Genomic DNA, 15,338 nt, shown 5'->3' with positions numbered 1-15,338 from the left:
GCTCTGCAGGCGTCCTCACCGATAAGATCTTTGTTGCGCCGGTCCAGCGAGAGGTTGCGCAGGGCAATGGCGACGGCGCGCACCACCTTGTCGGTCTCAGACTGCAGCAGTTCCACAAGCACCGGCAGCCCGCGCTCTTTGCGCACTGTGGCGCGGATGTACGTGGCCCACTGAGAAGGTGGGGAGAGGGTTGCTCAGCCATACACCCCAAGCACTCTCCCACCTCCAGATCCTGACTGCTCCCTCCAGCTGAACCTTCCTGCTCCCGTGCCCGACAAAGCCCTACCCCAAAAGCTCAACGGCACCTCCACCAGGCTTTCCCACCGTCCAGGGTGCACGCAGTGCCCGCAGCCCATGCACTTCTTGGATCTTGGGGTGGTGAGGTGGGCCCTCCTTTTCCCGCCAGCCGAGGCAGGAGCTGCACCAGTGAGGTGCCTGGGATTCCCTCTCTCAGGACTTGCCCACCCTGCCACACCTGGCCCCTCACCATCCAGTTGCCGGCACTGAGGTTCTGCAGAGCACCGGCGGCAGCCTCCAGGGTGTTGAAGTTCCGGCTCTCCGTGAGGAGGGAGAGGTAGAGACGTACCACCTCGGGTTGGTACAGCAGCTCAAAGCCTGGGTGCAGGGCAATCGCCATCCACGGTCACCCAGAATCTGCTCTCATCCATCATACCCCTCCCGCTTCCCGCTTCAGAGCTCCCAGGGGGTGAGCTGGGGCCAGGAATGGGTGTGGATGAGTCACGTAATATTTACTATCAACATAGTCACCCAAGGGGAAAAGCGTTCCCATTTCACAGAGGAGCAAACTGAGGCTCAATCAGTTGGACCTGCCTGGCAGCAGGAGCATCCAGGAGGCCTGGGGTGGGGAGGGAGGCGTCAACCAGGAATGCTCTCCTAGCAACAAGACCCGCATTTCCCGGTATGTCCCTGAAGCTATGTATCCTGGCCACGCCCCTAGCAATAGGGTCCACCTTCCCTGGCAACAAGACCAGCATTGGCCACACCCCTAGCAAGAGAACCTGCTTTCACTAGTAACTGAAGCTGTGCAGAGCCACGCCCCCTAGCAACAGGGCCCACCCTCCCCCACTGACAATAGAGCCCCCACTCTGTAAGTCAATTGATGCAGTGCAACCAGGGCAGCTGCCCTAGCAACAGGAGGCACTCTCCCTGGCAACCACTCCAGGTTCCCGGGCAATTGAGACGCCATCCTGCTGCTCTGCCCAGTGCTCCAGAAATGGGGGGTCAAGACAGCCTTCCAAGCTTGCCTGTCCCCAAACAGGGGCTTCAGCCTGGCTTGGGATACTACCTCAATCTCCCCTGTACTCGCCCAGTGACATTTCATCACCCCCTCCTGTCCCCACGTCCCATGCTCCCTCTACTCCTGCCCTGCTGGGCTTTCTGCTCCCACATACTCCAAAAACATTCCCTGCTGGGATATCTGCACCAGCCCTGCTTTAACTGTAATGCTTCCCCATAGCCCTCCTGCAGCTGGGGACCTCCACTCTGGTGACATGCAGGCTCTTCCAACTGGTTAGGCCCCACCAGGGCAGACCTCTCTCTCAGGCCAGATCCCAGCACACAACCCAATAGGCACTGCCCTGCCCCTGCAGGTGTTCGTCTGGCCTAGCCTCTGAACCTGGATGTGAGAATGCCCGCCTGGCTCCCAGCCCCGAGGTGAACTCAGCTTTGTGGCTAACACAGGAGGCCCTACCTCCACTGGGGGCGTCCCTCCAAACCTTCCCACCTCTTACGCACCGTGAGGCTGAGCAAGCCCCTGGCCTCTCTGTGCCTGTCTCCTCCCCCAACCTTGCCTGACATGACCCATGGCACTGCCTCCCATTCTAAACCCTCAGCAGGTGTCCCAGTGCTGAATAATCCTCCAGGAAATCCTGCACCTATGGGCCTGTTTCCCCATCTGTTCCCTGAGGCCCTCCAGGCCTGCTTGATGGCCCAAAGCTCCACTACCAGGGCAATCCTGAGCCCAGACATCCCCCAGCGGAGCTGGCTTCATCTCAGCCCACTCACCTTTAGCAGCCTCAGTTCGCTTGGGCAGGTCTAGCGTGTCAAAGTTCCGGTCCATCTCACCATCCTTCTTTCCTGGAAGGGAAAGGTGGTGTAGGAGGTGACGCAGACCCCATATGGGGCATGGGTGTGTCAGAAGGGTTGGGCACAGTTCTCTCCTACCCAGGCCCCAAAAGGCACCCCCATGTCCAGGCCTGGGCACCTGTGAGAATGCAGCACCACTGTCAGAGTTTGGGCAGTTTAGGGGTAGGAGTTGGTGGCAATGGGGCCTGGGGACATCCCAGGACTCATCTCCCACCAGGTGCTGGAAGCTGTACCACAGACCCTCCCGGTGGCTTCCTTGCAACTGCCAGGTATGTAGACCGACGAAGCCAGGAGCCCTGGCTGGATGGCAGGTGGATACAAGCCGAGAAACTGAAGGCTGACCGGGACAAGACTCGCTTGGGTCACACAGTAAGGCAGAACTAGGGGGAAACTCCCCCAGTCTGGGGTCAGGACATTGTCCCAGGATCTACTAGCCAGGAGAAACCCCACAGCAGCCCACCTAACATTTGTGCAGCCCTGGTTTGCACACCTTTGTGACAGTGAGCCCACTGTCTCTCAGCCACACTCCCATCTCAGATGACACTTCTACCCCCTCACAAGGCAGCAGAGTGGAGCCAGATGACCTGAGGTCCCTGCCCTGCTCACCCTCACGGGACCCTTGTATCCCTTTGAGCCACATGCTGCCCCATTCTATCAGAGAAACAGACTGCTCCCTGGTGCCCCTAGAGACAAGTATCCCCGGGCCCTGCCCACTCTTGGCTCTGCCCGGCTCTGCCCAGGTAGGCAAGTCTGAGGTTATAAAATGAGCCCCTTGGCCTTCCCACCTGCCACTGTCATAAAGATGGCAGCCCGAGTGATGAAGCCAAGGGTGGGGCAGGGCCCTGGGGCTGGAATGTGCTTGCCTCTTCCCAGGTGCCCACTGCACATGCCAGGCCTGGAGAGCAGGATAAAAAGGGACTCACCTTGGTGGAACCACTCCTCTGGGCAGCCGGAGGAAGCAGAGGAGAGAGGAGAGGAGCCTGAGCAGGCAGCACTCATCACCCCCCCCCAATGCCCTCCCAGAGGCCTCAGGTTCCCACTGCACAGCCTGGATCAAGCAAGCAGCATGTGGAACCTCATCCCATCACTTCTGGGTGCTGAGCACCCACCAGTGGGACGAGGAGGAGGCCTAGGGTCAGTGGGGCAGGGGCAGGTGGTGCACAGGTCGCCCACAGCTGCTGGGGAGGTCCCGGGAACCTACACCCCGCTAGTGCGGTAGAGAAGGTGTGCAGGGCATCTTGCCCAGGCAGATGGGTGACTGCCCCACAGGTTGGACGCAGTCTACAGCTATTCTGTAAACAGTCAGCAGGCAGCAATAGCCATGGCTCTTTCTCAACTCATGGGCGAGTGGAACTCTCCCCGGAATAGAGACTGGGTCTGGGCATCAGTAGGACCACCAGGCTTCCCTTGTGTACTCCCTGCAGGTCCCACAGTGTAGATGGGGAAGGTTGGACCTGGGCCCCCAACCCTGGGCCCCGTCAACCATGTGACCCAGGGCAGCCCAGCCTCCTTGGCTCCCAGCTTCCCTGCCTGCCTGTTGGGGGCTGTGCAGATGTCCTCTGGCCTCCATGATGGGCTGCTGTGGGTGTACAGAGAGCCTTCAGCTGGGGCAGGAGTTGAGATGGTACCCCGGTCCGCCCCACCCACCTTTGGCCTTCTTGCCACCAAAGCAGCTGGCATCATCCCGCCTCCGGCGCTGGGAGACTACAGCACTGCCCAGGGGCCCGGGCTCGGCCTCCTGGTACCTATCGGCCCCGGGCACCTCCTTGTGCACGTGGTAGGACAGGTTCCGCATGATGCACACGCAGTTCTCCACCGACTGCAGGGAGAGGTGAGTGGCTGGGGCAGGGCACCCTAGGCACAGGGCCAGCCCTCAGGAAAGACTGGCCACAGGTGGTGTGCATGAAGGCACCAGGAGCAAAGGGACAGGGAGGCCTCAGTCGGGGGGACAAAAGGGCGGTAACCACCAGGGAGGGTCCATGGGAGGAAGCCCCTGCCTCATGGAGCATCTTCTGCCTGCAGGACAGTGCCTACTTCAGTGTGGTCACTGTGAGGCAGGCCATGCCCAGAACGCCGCCCCAGACCCACAAACCCATTCCCCTGTGCTGTTCCCACAGTTCCAGCCTCCCGGGACCTGCATGATCGTCTCTCCAGCCCTTGGTATGAGGCTGTGACCGTCCCTGCCCACCTTGTTGTCCGTGTCCTTCCGGCCCACTGCCGACTGCAGGGCATGCAGGAGCGCGTCCACCAGCCCTTCACACTCCCGGAGTCGCCGCCGGGCCTCAGCACCATCAGAGCTCACATTCCTGTGTGGCCAAGAGCAGGTCAGGTGACCCCTGGCTATCACAAACTCCCCAGCCCCACTCTGGCCTCATGGGCTTGTCTTCATCTGCAAAACAGGCCCTTGCTGCTGCCCTCCTAGCACTATTGGGAAAGGACGCCACAGCCTGGAGCTCAGCGAAGTGGGAGAAGCGAACTGCCCCCGGCCTCAGGAGGGGAGCCCTGGCAGACAGCTGTCTTGGCTGGGGATAGCTGGGCAGGGGAAGACAGGGCTTTCCTGCCTCCCAGCTGACCTAGAAAGGGACAGGTAGACTCAGAGAGACCTGAACCTATGCATAGGCAATTCTGGGTCCCTCGCCACCCCAATGGCAGCTCTAGGCCCCACCTTACCCCAAGGTCAAGAGCCTGCAGGGCTGCGGGGGAACACCCTGATGGACAAGCAAGACTGTGGGGACCCAGGACTCTGTGGAGTCAGCAGGGCTTCCCAGGGGTAGGAGGGGAAGGGCAGAGGTCACAGGTGGCTGGTATGAGCCTCCCAGGCAGATGAACAGGGAGGTCCCAGCTCCCCTCTGGCTGTCAAGTGATGGGAAGGTAGGTGAGAGCTAAGCAGGGCTATGGTACCACACAGACCCCTCCAGAGGGTGCCCCTGGGAAGACTAGGGCACCACTTGGGGGTGAGTACAGCCCCATCAGGCCCCACTTCTCATCCACAGGACTTGTGCCACAGCTCTGAAGCTCCCAGGCTCTGGTGCTCCTAAGCTTGCTGCCATCTTCCACACTATCTGGGACCACAAGGACAGGGCCTGGTGTGCTTGAGGCTTTAGCACCAGGCCTGGTCCACACCTCAGGCAGCCCGACGTATTCTTGAAGACAGTTGTCCACTCAGCATCCCGTGGCTTGGAGTCCTCGTTGGGCTCACGCTCCCATCCTGAGTGGGGCACGATCACCTCATGGGTCAGTGTCTGCAGGCCATGGTCAATGATGACCATCTTCAGGGGCTCATATGACGACAGGTTCCACAGTGTGCCTGTGGGGTGCGATTGGCCAACCCGTGCTGACCATATGCACCGCCCGCCTACCTCCCCAGGTGGCCACGCCCAGGACCTGTCCCACTCTCCTCATGTCCCAGCTCACACAGAACAGTAGGAAGTAACAAAAGCCGTGAGTGGTTCTGAGGGACACCAGTACTGGTTTCCAGCTAGGAAGGAACCCCAAAGGGGAGGAGGTGCAGAGAAGGGTGTGGCAGTACTGTCCCGTCCCACCCATTCCCTGCCACACGGCAGGTGGCACTAACACTCCTGAGGCCACAGGGCCTCACAGAGACACGGTCAGGTGACCCTACCTGTCCCTCAGGTCCCACAAGGCACAAGCCCCACCACTGCACTGTTGGGGTGGGAACCAAGGAGGCAGGTCCCAGGGGAGTTTCTGTGGGGGCAGGAGGTGAGGGGACATGCCTGAGGGGCCCACTGTCTGCCTCCTGCCTATGGTAGAGACTGGGGAGCCTGTCACAGCATCTGGGCCTGATGACTGGCTCCTGGGGCAAGCGTCTCAGTGGCTGCACTCCTGCCCACCGGGCACTCTCCCAGGCGGTCGCAGGCCGTGTGGCCTCGTTCCTCCCGTGCTGAGCCTCGCACTCTTCTCTTCCCAGGGGATGTGGGCATGGCCAGGTCCCACTCACCAGTGACAAGCTCGCGGACCTCGTTGTCCCGGGCGGCCCGCAGCAGGCGCACCAGGGCAGGCACACCACCACAGTCCCGGATGGCGGCCTTGTTGTCAGTGTCACGGCCATAGGAGAGGTTGCGCAGTGCCCCACAGGCCCGGCGCCGCACCTCAGCCCGCGGGTGGTCCAGCAGCGCCACAAGCAGTGGCAGCCCCCGCAGCTGCCGTACACGCCGCTTGACACCCTCGTTCTCAAAGCACAGATGTTGCAGGTAGGCGGCCGCATTGGCCTTCACGGGGTCCACGGGGTGCCGCAGCATGGCCAGCACCTCAGGCAGCTCAGGGTCCCGCCAGCGCGGCTCCTTGCGGGCGCTATCCACTGAGGGCGAGCGCCGCACCAGCCGGTCCAGGCTGCCCAGGCTGCCCCGTTCAGGCTGGGCCAGGGGCGCCGTCACCGCTGGGAACGCAGGCCGTTCATCTGTCAGCTCGCCGCCATCAACTGCCGCGTCCTCGTAGGCCCTGCACAGGCAAGTGGGGTGCGTGGACATCGTCACAGCAGCCGCCAGCCCCACCTCTGAGCTGCCCCATGACACGTTCTTCAGGACTGCAAACTCACCCAGCAGGGCTGGGCTGAGAGCACCTGCATCTCCGCCCGAAGCATGGTGGGGACACAGAGAGTCATGCACCAGCCCAGTGAGAACCAATTCATAGCCAAATGCCAAACCCCAGCCAGAGGCTATCAGGACCCAGGCAACCCTCCCAGGACAGCAAGCTCACTCACTGCTGTCACCAGGCAGTGTTCCCCGATCCCAAGCAAAACATGTTTCTGTGCGATATGTGCTAGGGCTGCTGGAGAGACCCACCTCCCTTCCACGAAACCACCCCATCTTCCATGAGGCCCATCTCTGGCTGTGTCAGGATGGAGAGGGGGTAGATGGCTCTCTCCACATGAAGCCATCCCAGTAGGACCACCCGAGGGGTGTTCAGGCCACCAGGCCCTTGGGGCACAAGATCTCCTTAACTCTCAGTAGCCCTGTGGGTTGCTGTCATCAAACCCACTGCCCTGAGGCTAGGAGTGGTCAGGTGACTTGGCCAGGGTCACACAACAGAATCCAGACCCGGGCTGTGGTCACGTCCCCACTCCAGAGATGCAGAAACTGAGGGCAATGGGGACAGAATCATGGGCTGTGACAAGGGCCAGGGCTCTGGGTTCTGGTTACCCAGAGTGTGGATGAGCAAGGCCGGTGGTCGGCACTCTTCCCAGCTTTTCCTAGGCCCTGGGCCTGCAGGATGGTGTCCAGCCGAACTCCTACCACCCCAGGGTCCACCTTTCTTCTCTCCCTGACAAGAGCCAAGGCCAATTCAAACTAACGTACATGACTAACTCAACTGCAGCCACTTGACAAGTGGGGCACTCTGTAGTTGGGTGGAGGGTGGACTTCCCAGAGGAGGTAGCCACAGGGAACGGGGTGCAGCTCACCTGGTGTGAAGGCCCCGCCCACACTCAGGCCTCCTCCTCGTGGCCGTGCCATAGTCAGGCTCCAGCTCAGGGCCACCCTCGTCATCAGCGGCCAGGCTGCGCGTGTCATCCTCCAAGCCATACGGCTCTGCCTGGAAGCGCTCGGGCAGGGAGCGGCCACCTGGTGGCCCAGGCTCAGGACCCACTGAGAAGGCCTCCCGGTGGCCAGGCAGTGTGAAGCAGCCATCACCAGGGCCTGGGCCAAGGGGGCCAGCACGTGGGGGCCGCACACCCAGCCCTCGGGACAGGCTGCCATAGCTGGAACTGTCCCGGAGCTCGGGGCCTTCGGGAAAGCCAGCCCCGCTGCTGAGGTAGGCTCGAGAGAGTGTGGCCGCCGGGCCACCACCACGCAGCAGGAAATGCCGGTCCAGGGCACCATCGGCAAAAGGGCCTAGTGGGGGGCCGCCATCCAGCAGGGGGAGTCCGTCTGGGCCCAGAGGCACCTGGCGTACTGTCCGAGTGGTCACCGTCTTGACAGTCTTGGTGACCTGGTAGATGAATAGGCAGGTAGGTGGGGTAGCCCGAGAGGCCTAGAAACTGCTTTGTTGGGGCCTGGCTGGCCTTAATTTCCCACTCGAGCAATGAGGCCCCCGGTGGCAAGCTTCCATGTCCACTCTGCAGGTGAGACAGCTGCAGCAGCCTGGCCCTGCTCACCTACCCACTGCCTGGGCCCGTCCATACCTTGGTCTCGGTGCGCCGGGTCGTGCCATCTTCAGATGTGACAATAGACACGTGGGAAGTGGGTGTGCCGGGGTCCTCCTCCACCGTCACGGTCTCCTCCAGCACATCAGGCGCCTCCGGCATCGTGGCCAGTGAGGCCTGGCTGCCTGGGCTCTGCTCCTGGGGCAAGGAGGGGCACTGGTGGGCAGGCCTGCTGCTCAATCATCCCTGGAGTGCAGGTCCCCACGCACAGCAGCTCTGCCTCAGCTCGTGCTGGCCAGCACACCAGGGTGCCTTCCTCCTGGTCCTAAACCCACCCACCCCAGGGCCTGTCTCGGCCCAAGCTAGTAAGGACAGCAATAAGTTCTTGCCCTCTGAACATCAAGGTGCTAACCCTGCCCTGGCACCCCATCCTGGGGTGACCCTGGGGCTGGACCCCCATCCCACGCCTCCTCAGGCTGAGTTGGCAGATAAGGCCACAGACCCTGGGGGTGAAGTCTAGAGGGCCCTCCCCAAGCTGCATGGCCTGGCTGCCACAGGCTCCTCCAGGCCCCACGAGGTGCCAGTGAGACCTGCGGGATGCATTCCTGATGTCACCCGCCACCCCTAGCTGGGACATCATGGTGTCCTGGGGCCTCCTCCCTCACCTACCCCAGAAACCTTGAGTATAGAAGCCTTGTGGGGGCTGTTTCAGCACTGCCTACTGACTACTATGGCCATACTAAGGTTCCCGCCACCAACGCCAGCCAGACGCCCTCAAGGGACAGAAATACGCAGTTCCTAGAACACTCTATGCACCTGTAGCACCAATATATCCTTACTCTTTCCAGCCCAGACATTCTTTAGTGTTGTGTAGGCACAGCCTGGCCCTACCTCAGGCCAGTGGCTGGCGCCCCCAGTGACTGAGACTCTGGGCATCGTATCAGAGATCAGACACAGTGGATTTGAGCCTATGGGTGCCCTTGCCACCATTCTGCATGGGGTGACGACACTGGAATTCTAGGCAAGACAGCTCTGGACTGAGACTTTTCTATCCACATGACTACTGACTAGACTTGCCAGTGGGAAAACTGAGGCTCAAAGAGGATAGGCTGGCCCACATCAGAGCCAGGCCCAACCCCTGCTGCGCTGAGTGGCTTGAGGACCTGAGACCCACAGCCTGCTCTGGGCCTCTGACTGCACAGGTGCCTGGCCCCAGGGCCACATGGCACCAACATCCGGGGATTGGCATCTAGCCAGGACGGGCAGGAGCTGAAACCCAAGCCCTGGTGGGTGGGTGAGGGGGAGCACATTCCCAGGCAGCCAGGGCAGGGTCAGCAGGAGGACAGGCCCCGCTCTGTGGCCCAGGCCCCTGGTCCCTGCACAATGGGTCCCTTGCCTGGGCCCCCTGGGGCCTGCACAGACACCAAGCTCTCTGCCAGGCTCCAGAGGGAGACTCTGCCCATTCTTGGGCCTGGGAGGTGAGCCTGGCTAGATACTCAGCGCTGCCCTCAGGACCTGCCTACCAAGGCCTGTGGGCTAGGAAGCCTCCCCAGGTCAGGGTCCTATCCTGGTGGAATACTTGACCCCCAAATGCACGCAGTGCAGGGGTCCAGGAAGGGGCCCGCACCAACATGTTAGGACAGGTGTATCCCTCAGGCTCACTGACAGAGGAAAGAGGTGGCCACAGAAGGTACCTCCCCCTCTCCCAGGGGCAGGGTCTTAGAGGATGACAGGTAACTTTATAGATGGGAAAACTGAGGCCTGGCAGGGGGAGAGGATTTACCTAGAACTTCACAGTGCAAGTGGGATTTCAAGCATCCCCAGAGAAGGCAATCTGGCAAGGAAGCCTTTGGGCCTCATCTCACCCTCAGTCTTGAAATGTACGTGGAATGCCTGGCTAGGAAAAGGGGACCTGTTCCCTGAGAAAAAAAAAAATAGACTGAGGCCTAGAGTGGGGACAACTGGTATGCCGCCACGCAGGGCAGGCTGGGCTCTTCTCCAAAGGCACTGGGGAGCTGGGACTGCTCTGAAGCAGGAGAAGGCTTGTGTGGCCCATCACTGCTGGGGCTGGGCTACCCCATCTGTATCTGGCAAATGTGTGTCAGGCCCTGAGCTCTCTCTGCTGGGCCCTGGGGGAGCTCATCAGAGTTCAAGCAGGTGCCCAGGCACCGAGGGGCTGCAGTTCTGGCAACAGGGTGAGGAGGGTATGCAGCAAGACTGAGGGGATGTTACCCAGGACACTCTGCCAGTGGGATGTGGCCCCTCATAGATGCATATATTTACATCTATTAAAGACTCAGAGAAGAGCCCCCTCCTCCCTAGGTAGGCAGTGGGGGTAAGGGAGAGACGAAAAGGGGAGGACATCTCAGGACCCAGATGCCACTCTGTGGCCCAGCTTATCCCTCCCACCAAGGCTGTGGTGCAGGTCTGACAAGCAGAGCTGAGGTGGTCCAGGGGAGCCAGGTCCCCCCCAGCAAGACCTGGCAACCGTGCGGCATCACCCATCAGCCCCAGCCTAGCAGCTCGGCAGTAGGATCCCGAGGCCCCAAGAGTCCCTGCTAGCAAATGACCTCAGGGAGCTAAAAATGGGCGATGACTTCACCCGGGTGGCAGGAGCATGAGTCAGCCAGTGATCACAGGAAAGCCCGGCCCCCGCTACACATGCCCAGGCACACACACATGCATATACATGACCCCTCAGACAGGGACACAGGCACGTACATGTACCTGTGCGAATACCCAGCCTGGCACAGGCCGAGCACATCAACCTGTGTGCTCTAACAGCACCCCAAGGGCACGGCGCCCACTGTTCCCTGAGGCACACTCGTGAGCACACATCCTCCCGTCCTCCATCGTGTGTCAAGACCCTTATCCAGGCAGGGCCTCACAGACTCTCAACACACAGGGACAGGGGCCACCAACTCTGCCAATCACCTGCCCAACATCCACTCTGGGAGTCTCAGAGCTGGCTGGCAGAGGGAGAAACTGAGGTGTAGAGTAGTGAGAGGCCCTAGCCATCTGGTGGCTCAGGTCTCTGCAACATCTTTAGGGTGGGGCTGTGGAATGGTGGGCTGATTCTCAACAGAGGAGTTGGCTGCAGTCCCTGGATCCCTGTCTGGCCCCAGTGTCCATGTCTGACGTGCGCCTGCCCAGACTGGCCCACTCTCAGGGACCTGCAGCCCCACACAGCCTCTGCCTCAGACCCGACTCTGGGCTGTTCCCCTCTGCACTCTAGACATGGGGTCTACCCTGAACACCCTACCTCCAGTCCAACCCCGTATGCTGCATTCTGTCAGTCGTCTCTCATCACCCCCTCCCCAGCCGGGGCTCCATCCTTGCTCCTCTTGCATCCTGCCCAGGCTCCCAGCACTCATCCCTCCCTTGGCTCTTCAATCTCTGGTGCACCAGGTCCGGGGCCCCCAGGACTGGCCTGGAAACAGGCTGCTGCCCAGGCCTGAGATTTCCCATGAGCTCCCTTGGGCTTGTGGGAAGGGCCAGAGTGGCCAGGGAGGTAGACCACCTACCCCTGCTCACAAGAGGGTCCCAGGAACACAGGGCTGAGCCCAGCATAGGGGCTCTGGGCCCCATCACGCACCTGGGGCTCAGCTTCTTCACAAGGAGGTGGGAATGACAGAGGGGGCTGCGGTCATGGGACATGCCGGGTAGCACCAGTCCCACCTTTGTGGCAAAATGCAAGGAACACAGGGAACAGAAAAGCAACACTGGACCAACACAGAGAGGGACTGCTGGTGGACAGGTGGCTGGGCCCTGGTCCCATAGCATTTATCTACCCGAACCGCTGGACTTCACAGATGTACAACCACAGTCTGTGTCCTGAAGAACAGACTGCAGGAGCAGGCTCCTCCCCTGTCCACGGCCTGGCTAGCACACACAGGGAATGAGTTAAAGTGAGATTGCACACCTGGATCTCACACCTGCAGGCCAGGCTCCCAGAGGGCAGGAGGTGGCTGCCATCAGATGGATGAATGAATGAATCTCCTCCATCCCCAGCATGGCCCTCCCAGGTAGAGTCCAGGACAAGCCAGGCTGGCATATTCCACCAGGCAGCAAGCCCTTGGCCACCACAAAATGCCCTTTCCCTTAGTGCCACAGCTTCTGACCAGTCTCCAGGACCTGGAGCTCACTCCACACAGCAGTGCACCTGCCAGGGCGTGGCCCCAGGCAGAGAAGACAAAAAGCCAAGCTGGGGGAGCAAGCTTGGGGTGGGAGAGCAGGGCTGACTGTCATCCACCTCAGCCTCCCCAAGCTCAGCTCAGGGTCATCAGACACACTGTGACCATGGATTTCCCAAAAACCATTCCCTCCATCTCTGAGGGCCAGACTGGGGGCCACACCAGGGCCGTATGACAGGCAGGGGCCTGGCTACCCAGGTGGGCAGTTGTATGGGAGACCTGCCTCCCACCACCGAGGGTCTTGGCTGGTCTCTCCTCTGCTCAGTCAGTTTCCCTGCCTATTACTGAATCCAGCACTGCTCAAAGCAGAGAGCAGACTGCCTATGCCTCCGCCCCCCCGCCCCGCCTCAATGCTGAGAGGGGGAGGACCCCGTTTTCCTTAGAGATCCCCTCCAGCATCCATTAGTGGGCAGGGCCTGTCTCTACCCCTCCCATCACGTGCGCCTCAGAGGCAGAGAAGACTTCCATTAAAGCTCCAGAAGCTCCTTTGCAGGTCCTGGGAGTCAGAGCCGGCGCAGGGGGTGTGGAGGGAAGAGGAGGAAGCCTCTCAGGGAGCAGAAGGCCTACCCGGGCTTCCCTCTTCAGACTCCAGCCTCCTTCCTGCACAGACAGAAGCTGCTCAGGAAGGCCCTGGCTCTCCACCCGTGTCCCCAGGCACCTGTCCTGGGCGCTGGCCAGGAAGCGCCCATCCGGTCCCGGCCAGTTCCAAGAGGAGGGTCAAACTGCCAGGGGTCCCGGCCCCCAAGGACCCGGGGATGGGCTCCACAGTCCCCACGGCCCCTCCTGCACACCCGGGGGCACCGCGCTCACACTGCCACCCGCCTGGCCCTGGCCCTAGGCTGACGCAGCCCAGCCAGGGGCACAAGACAATAGCCGCCTCGGGCCAGCGGCTCCGCGGAACAAAAGCTGGTCGTCCCGGGCAGGCCGGCGCCCCGCCCTCCGCCTCCGACCCCTGGGCCAGGGTCCCCCCAAGCCAACTTCCCTCCAACCTGTCTGAGTTCGGCCGGCATCGGGCCGGGGCTCGGGGGCTCTGGCCAGCGGCTGGGGTGGCTGTGGCTGGACCAGGCTCGGCTCCGGCGCCTCGGCCGCTCGGGCTCAGGCTCGGCGGACTCGCTCCCCGCGGGGGCGGATCTGGCGGCGGTCACGGCGAGCAGCCAATCGGGCGGGGCCGCGCCCAGGTGGGGCGTGGCGGGGGCCGGGGCGGGCGTGGCGGGTGGGCGGGGTGAGGTCCCACCCCCCAGAGACAGGGGGTGGGGCCTGCAGCCCCGGGGTCGTACCCTGTCCACCCACCACCCCCACTCACTGCTGGCTTGGGCGTCTGCTCCCTCCCCTCCCCGCGGCAGGGGTGTCATTTTCCCGCCGAAAGACTTTGGCCAAGTCCTTCCCAGGCCTCGGTTTATGACCACACTTCACTCCGCCTGCTGAGGGGGAAATAGTTCCGGCAGGGCAGGTGCCCGTGCTGCGATGGACAGAGCGCAAGGCCTCCCTCACTGGCACAAACCTGGCTGCGACTCAGTTTCACCTGCCGTGAAATGGGGGCCGGTAAGACAGCAGTCACGGTCTGCGAGATCCCTCCAGTCTCCCAGATCCGCCCCTCACCCTCTTGCCTAGCCGCCACTCCGAATGGACCTGCAAGGAACTGTCCCCACAGAGTTCACTGGGGACCTGGAAAAGGGCCCAGCAGGGGACCCCCACTTTGTATCTTGGGCTCTCCCCATCGAGGCACAGAAGCCCGGAGTGCACCCCCATCGCTCCCCCAGGCCAGCCTCAATGTGGGCCACACCCTAGGGAGTCTGGTTCTGCTGCGGTGAAAAACGGGATGGGAAGGGCTGGGCTGGAGCCACCTTCTTATGTCAAACCCCACAAAGGCCAAGCCAATGGCTCCAGCATCACGAACAGGGAAACAGGTTCCGAAATGAAATGAGCTGGGACCAACCCAGAGAGGCTCAGTGGGTCTGGAAAGAGAAAGGGCTCGGGCCCAGGCCTCCCACTGGCTTCTCCACGGACCCCTCAGAAAACAGCCTCTGCAGGGACCACTCCCTGCTGCCCTGAATGCCATATACAGAGGCCACTCGGCTAGCATGCTCAAGTTTCTAGGTGCCCACCGTGTGCCCCTCTGAGTCTCAGTTCCCCCACCTGCAGAGGGGTGAGCTACCCTAGTATTGGCCAAACTCCTGTATCTTGCATCTAGGGCAGACCTGCCTGGAACCCCTGGAGCAGAGCGCAGAGGACCAAACACTGCGCCAGAAACGCACCCGCATCTTATCTTTAAGCTGGCTCCATCTTCTCAACTGCACCAGTTGCTAGTGCCCCAGCCACCTACCCACCTCAGACGAGCCCAAGGCAAGTTCCCTGATGGCACCCCTCCCCACCAGGTGGGCGTCAGTCCTGCTTCAGCTGGCTGTCTAGAGGAGGGGCCCCTTCCTGCTGGAAGATGAAGGGCAGGTAGCCAGGATCCTGGAGCAGCCCCGTGAGTGCAGGAGCACTCCCCCTGACCTGGTTCCCCAGCCTCAGCCCCCAGCTACCTGCCTTGCCTGCCATTGCCCGGCTTCCCAAAGCCCAGGCTCTGACCCTGTGGCTCAGCAGGTAGATTGCTAGGCACTTCCTACTGAGACCAATCTGGGAAGCCTGGCCAGCCCAATGTGGCCCTGCCTCCCCTAGTATCCTCATCAGCCCAGCCAGTTGAGCTGCAGCCCTGGCAACACATGCTCTCTTCAATCCCAGCCTGAGAAAATCAAGGGCAGGGGTGGAGTGGGGCCGGGGTGGGGAATTCAGGGGCAGGGGTGGTAGGTGGAGGGGCAGTAGCCCGCGGTCTTGAAGTCTTTTGCTTGAGGAGGTCAGGGTAGCTCCAGGCTGTGGGAACATCTTCCCACCAGGGCATCAACCCTCTGGGGTGCCTCGGGTCCTCCCACACTGCCTGTCTGAGGACTGTTCCGGTC

The 15,338-nt window shown here is 61.7% G+C and overlaps 1 protein-coding gene across 50 annotated transcripts in view; it reads right to left on the bottom strand.

Annotated features, from left to right (window-relative positions):
• The window catches only part of ARVCF (ARVCF delta catenin family member), a 55,425-nt gene that overhangs the window by 3,685 nt on the left and 36,402 nt on the right, over positions 1-15,338 (bottom strand). For 17 of the 50 annotated variants that reach the window (XM_015149730.3, XM_015149733.3, XM_077950800.1 and 14 more), the window contains 9 exons: positions 8,246-8,404; positions 7,526-8,052; positions 6,065-6,564; positions 5,230-5,413; positions 4,295-4,412; positions 3,754-3,925; positions 2,026-2,097; positions 488-615; positions 20-170 (listed from right to left, as the gene is read on the bottom strand). In XM_015149730.3, the coding sequence (XP_015005216.2) occupies positions 20-170; positions 488-615; positions 2,026-2,097; positions 3,754-3,925; positions 4,295-4,412; positions 5,230-5,413; positions 6,065-6,564; positions 7,526-8,052; positions 8,246-8,404 (2,011 nt within the window). Of the gene's footprint in view, positions 1-19; positions 250-465; positions 616-2,025; positions 2,098-3,029; positions 3,048-3,753; positions 3,926-4,294; positions 4,413-5,229; positions 5,414-6,064; positions 6,686-7,525; positions 8,053-8,245; positions 8,405-9,989; positions 10,126-11,997; positions 12,085-13,388; positions 13,503-15,338 lie in introns of those variants that run through there. The other 33 variants (XM_015149728.3, XM_015149732.3, XM_077950799.1 and 30 more) reach the window with 12 other exon arrangements.

The sequence above is a fragment of the Macaca mulatta genome, chromosome 10, assembly GCF_049350105.2.
Source record: "Macaca mulatta isolate MMU2019108-1 chromosome 10, T2T-MMU8v2.0, whole genome shotgun sequence".
NCBI classification, from domain to species: domain Eukaryota; kingdom Metazoa; phylum Chordata; class Mammalia; order Primates; family Cercopithecidae; genus Macaca; species Macaca mulatta.
This window is presented reverse-complemented; position numbering and strand designations above follow the sequence as displayed.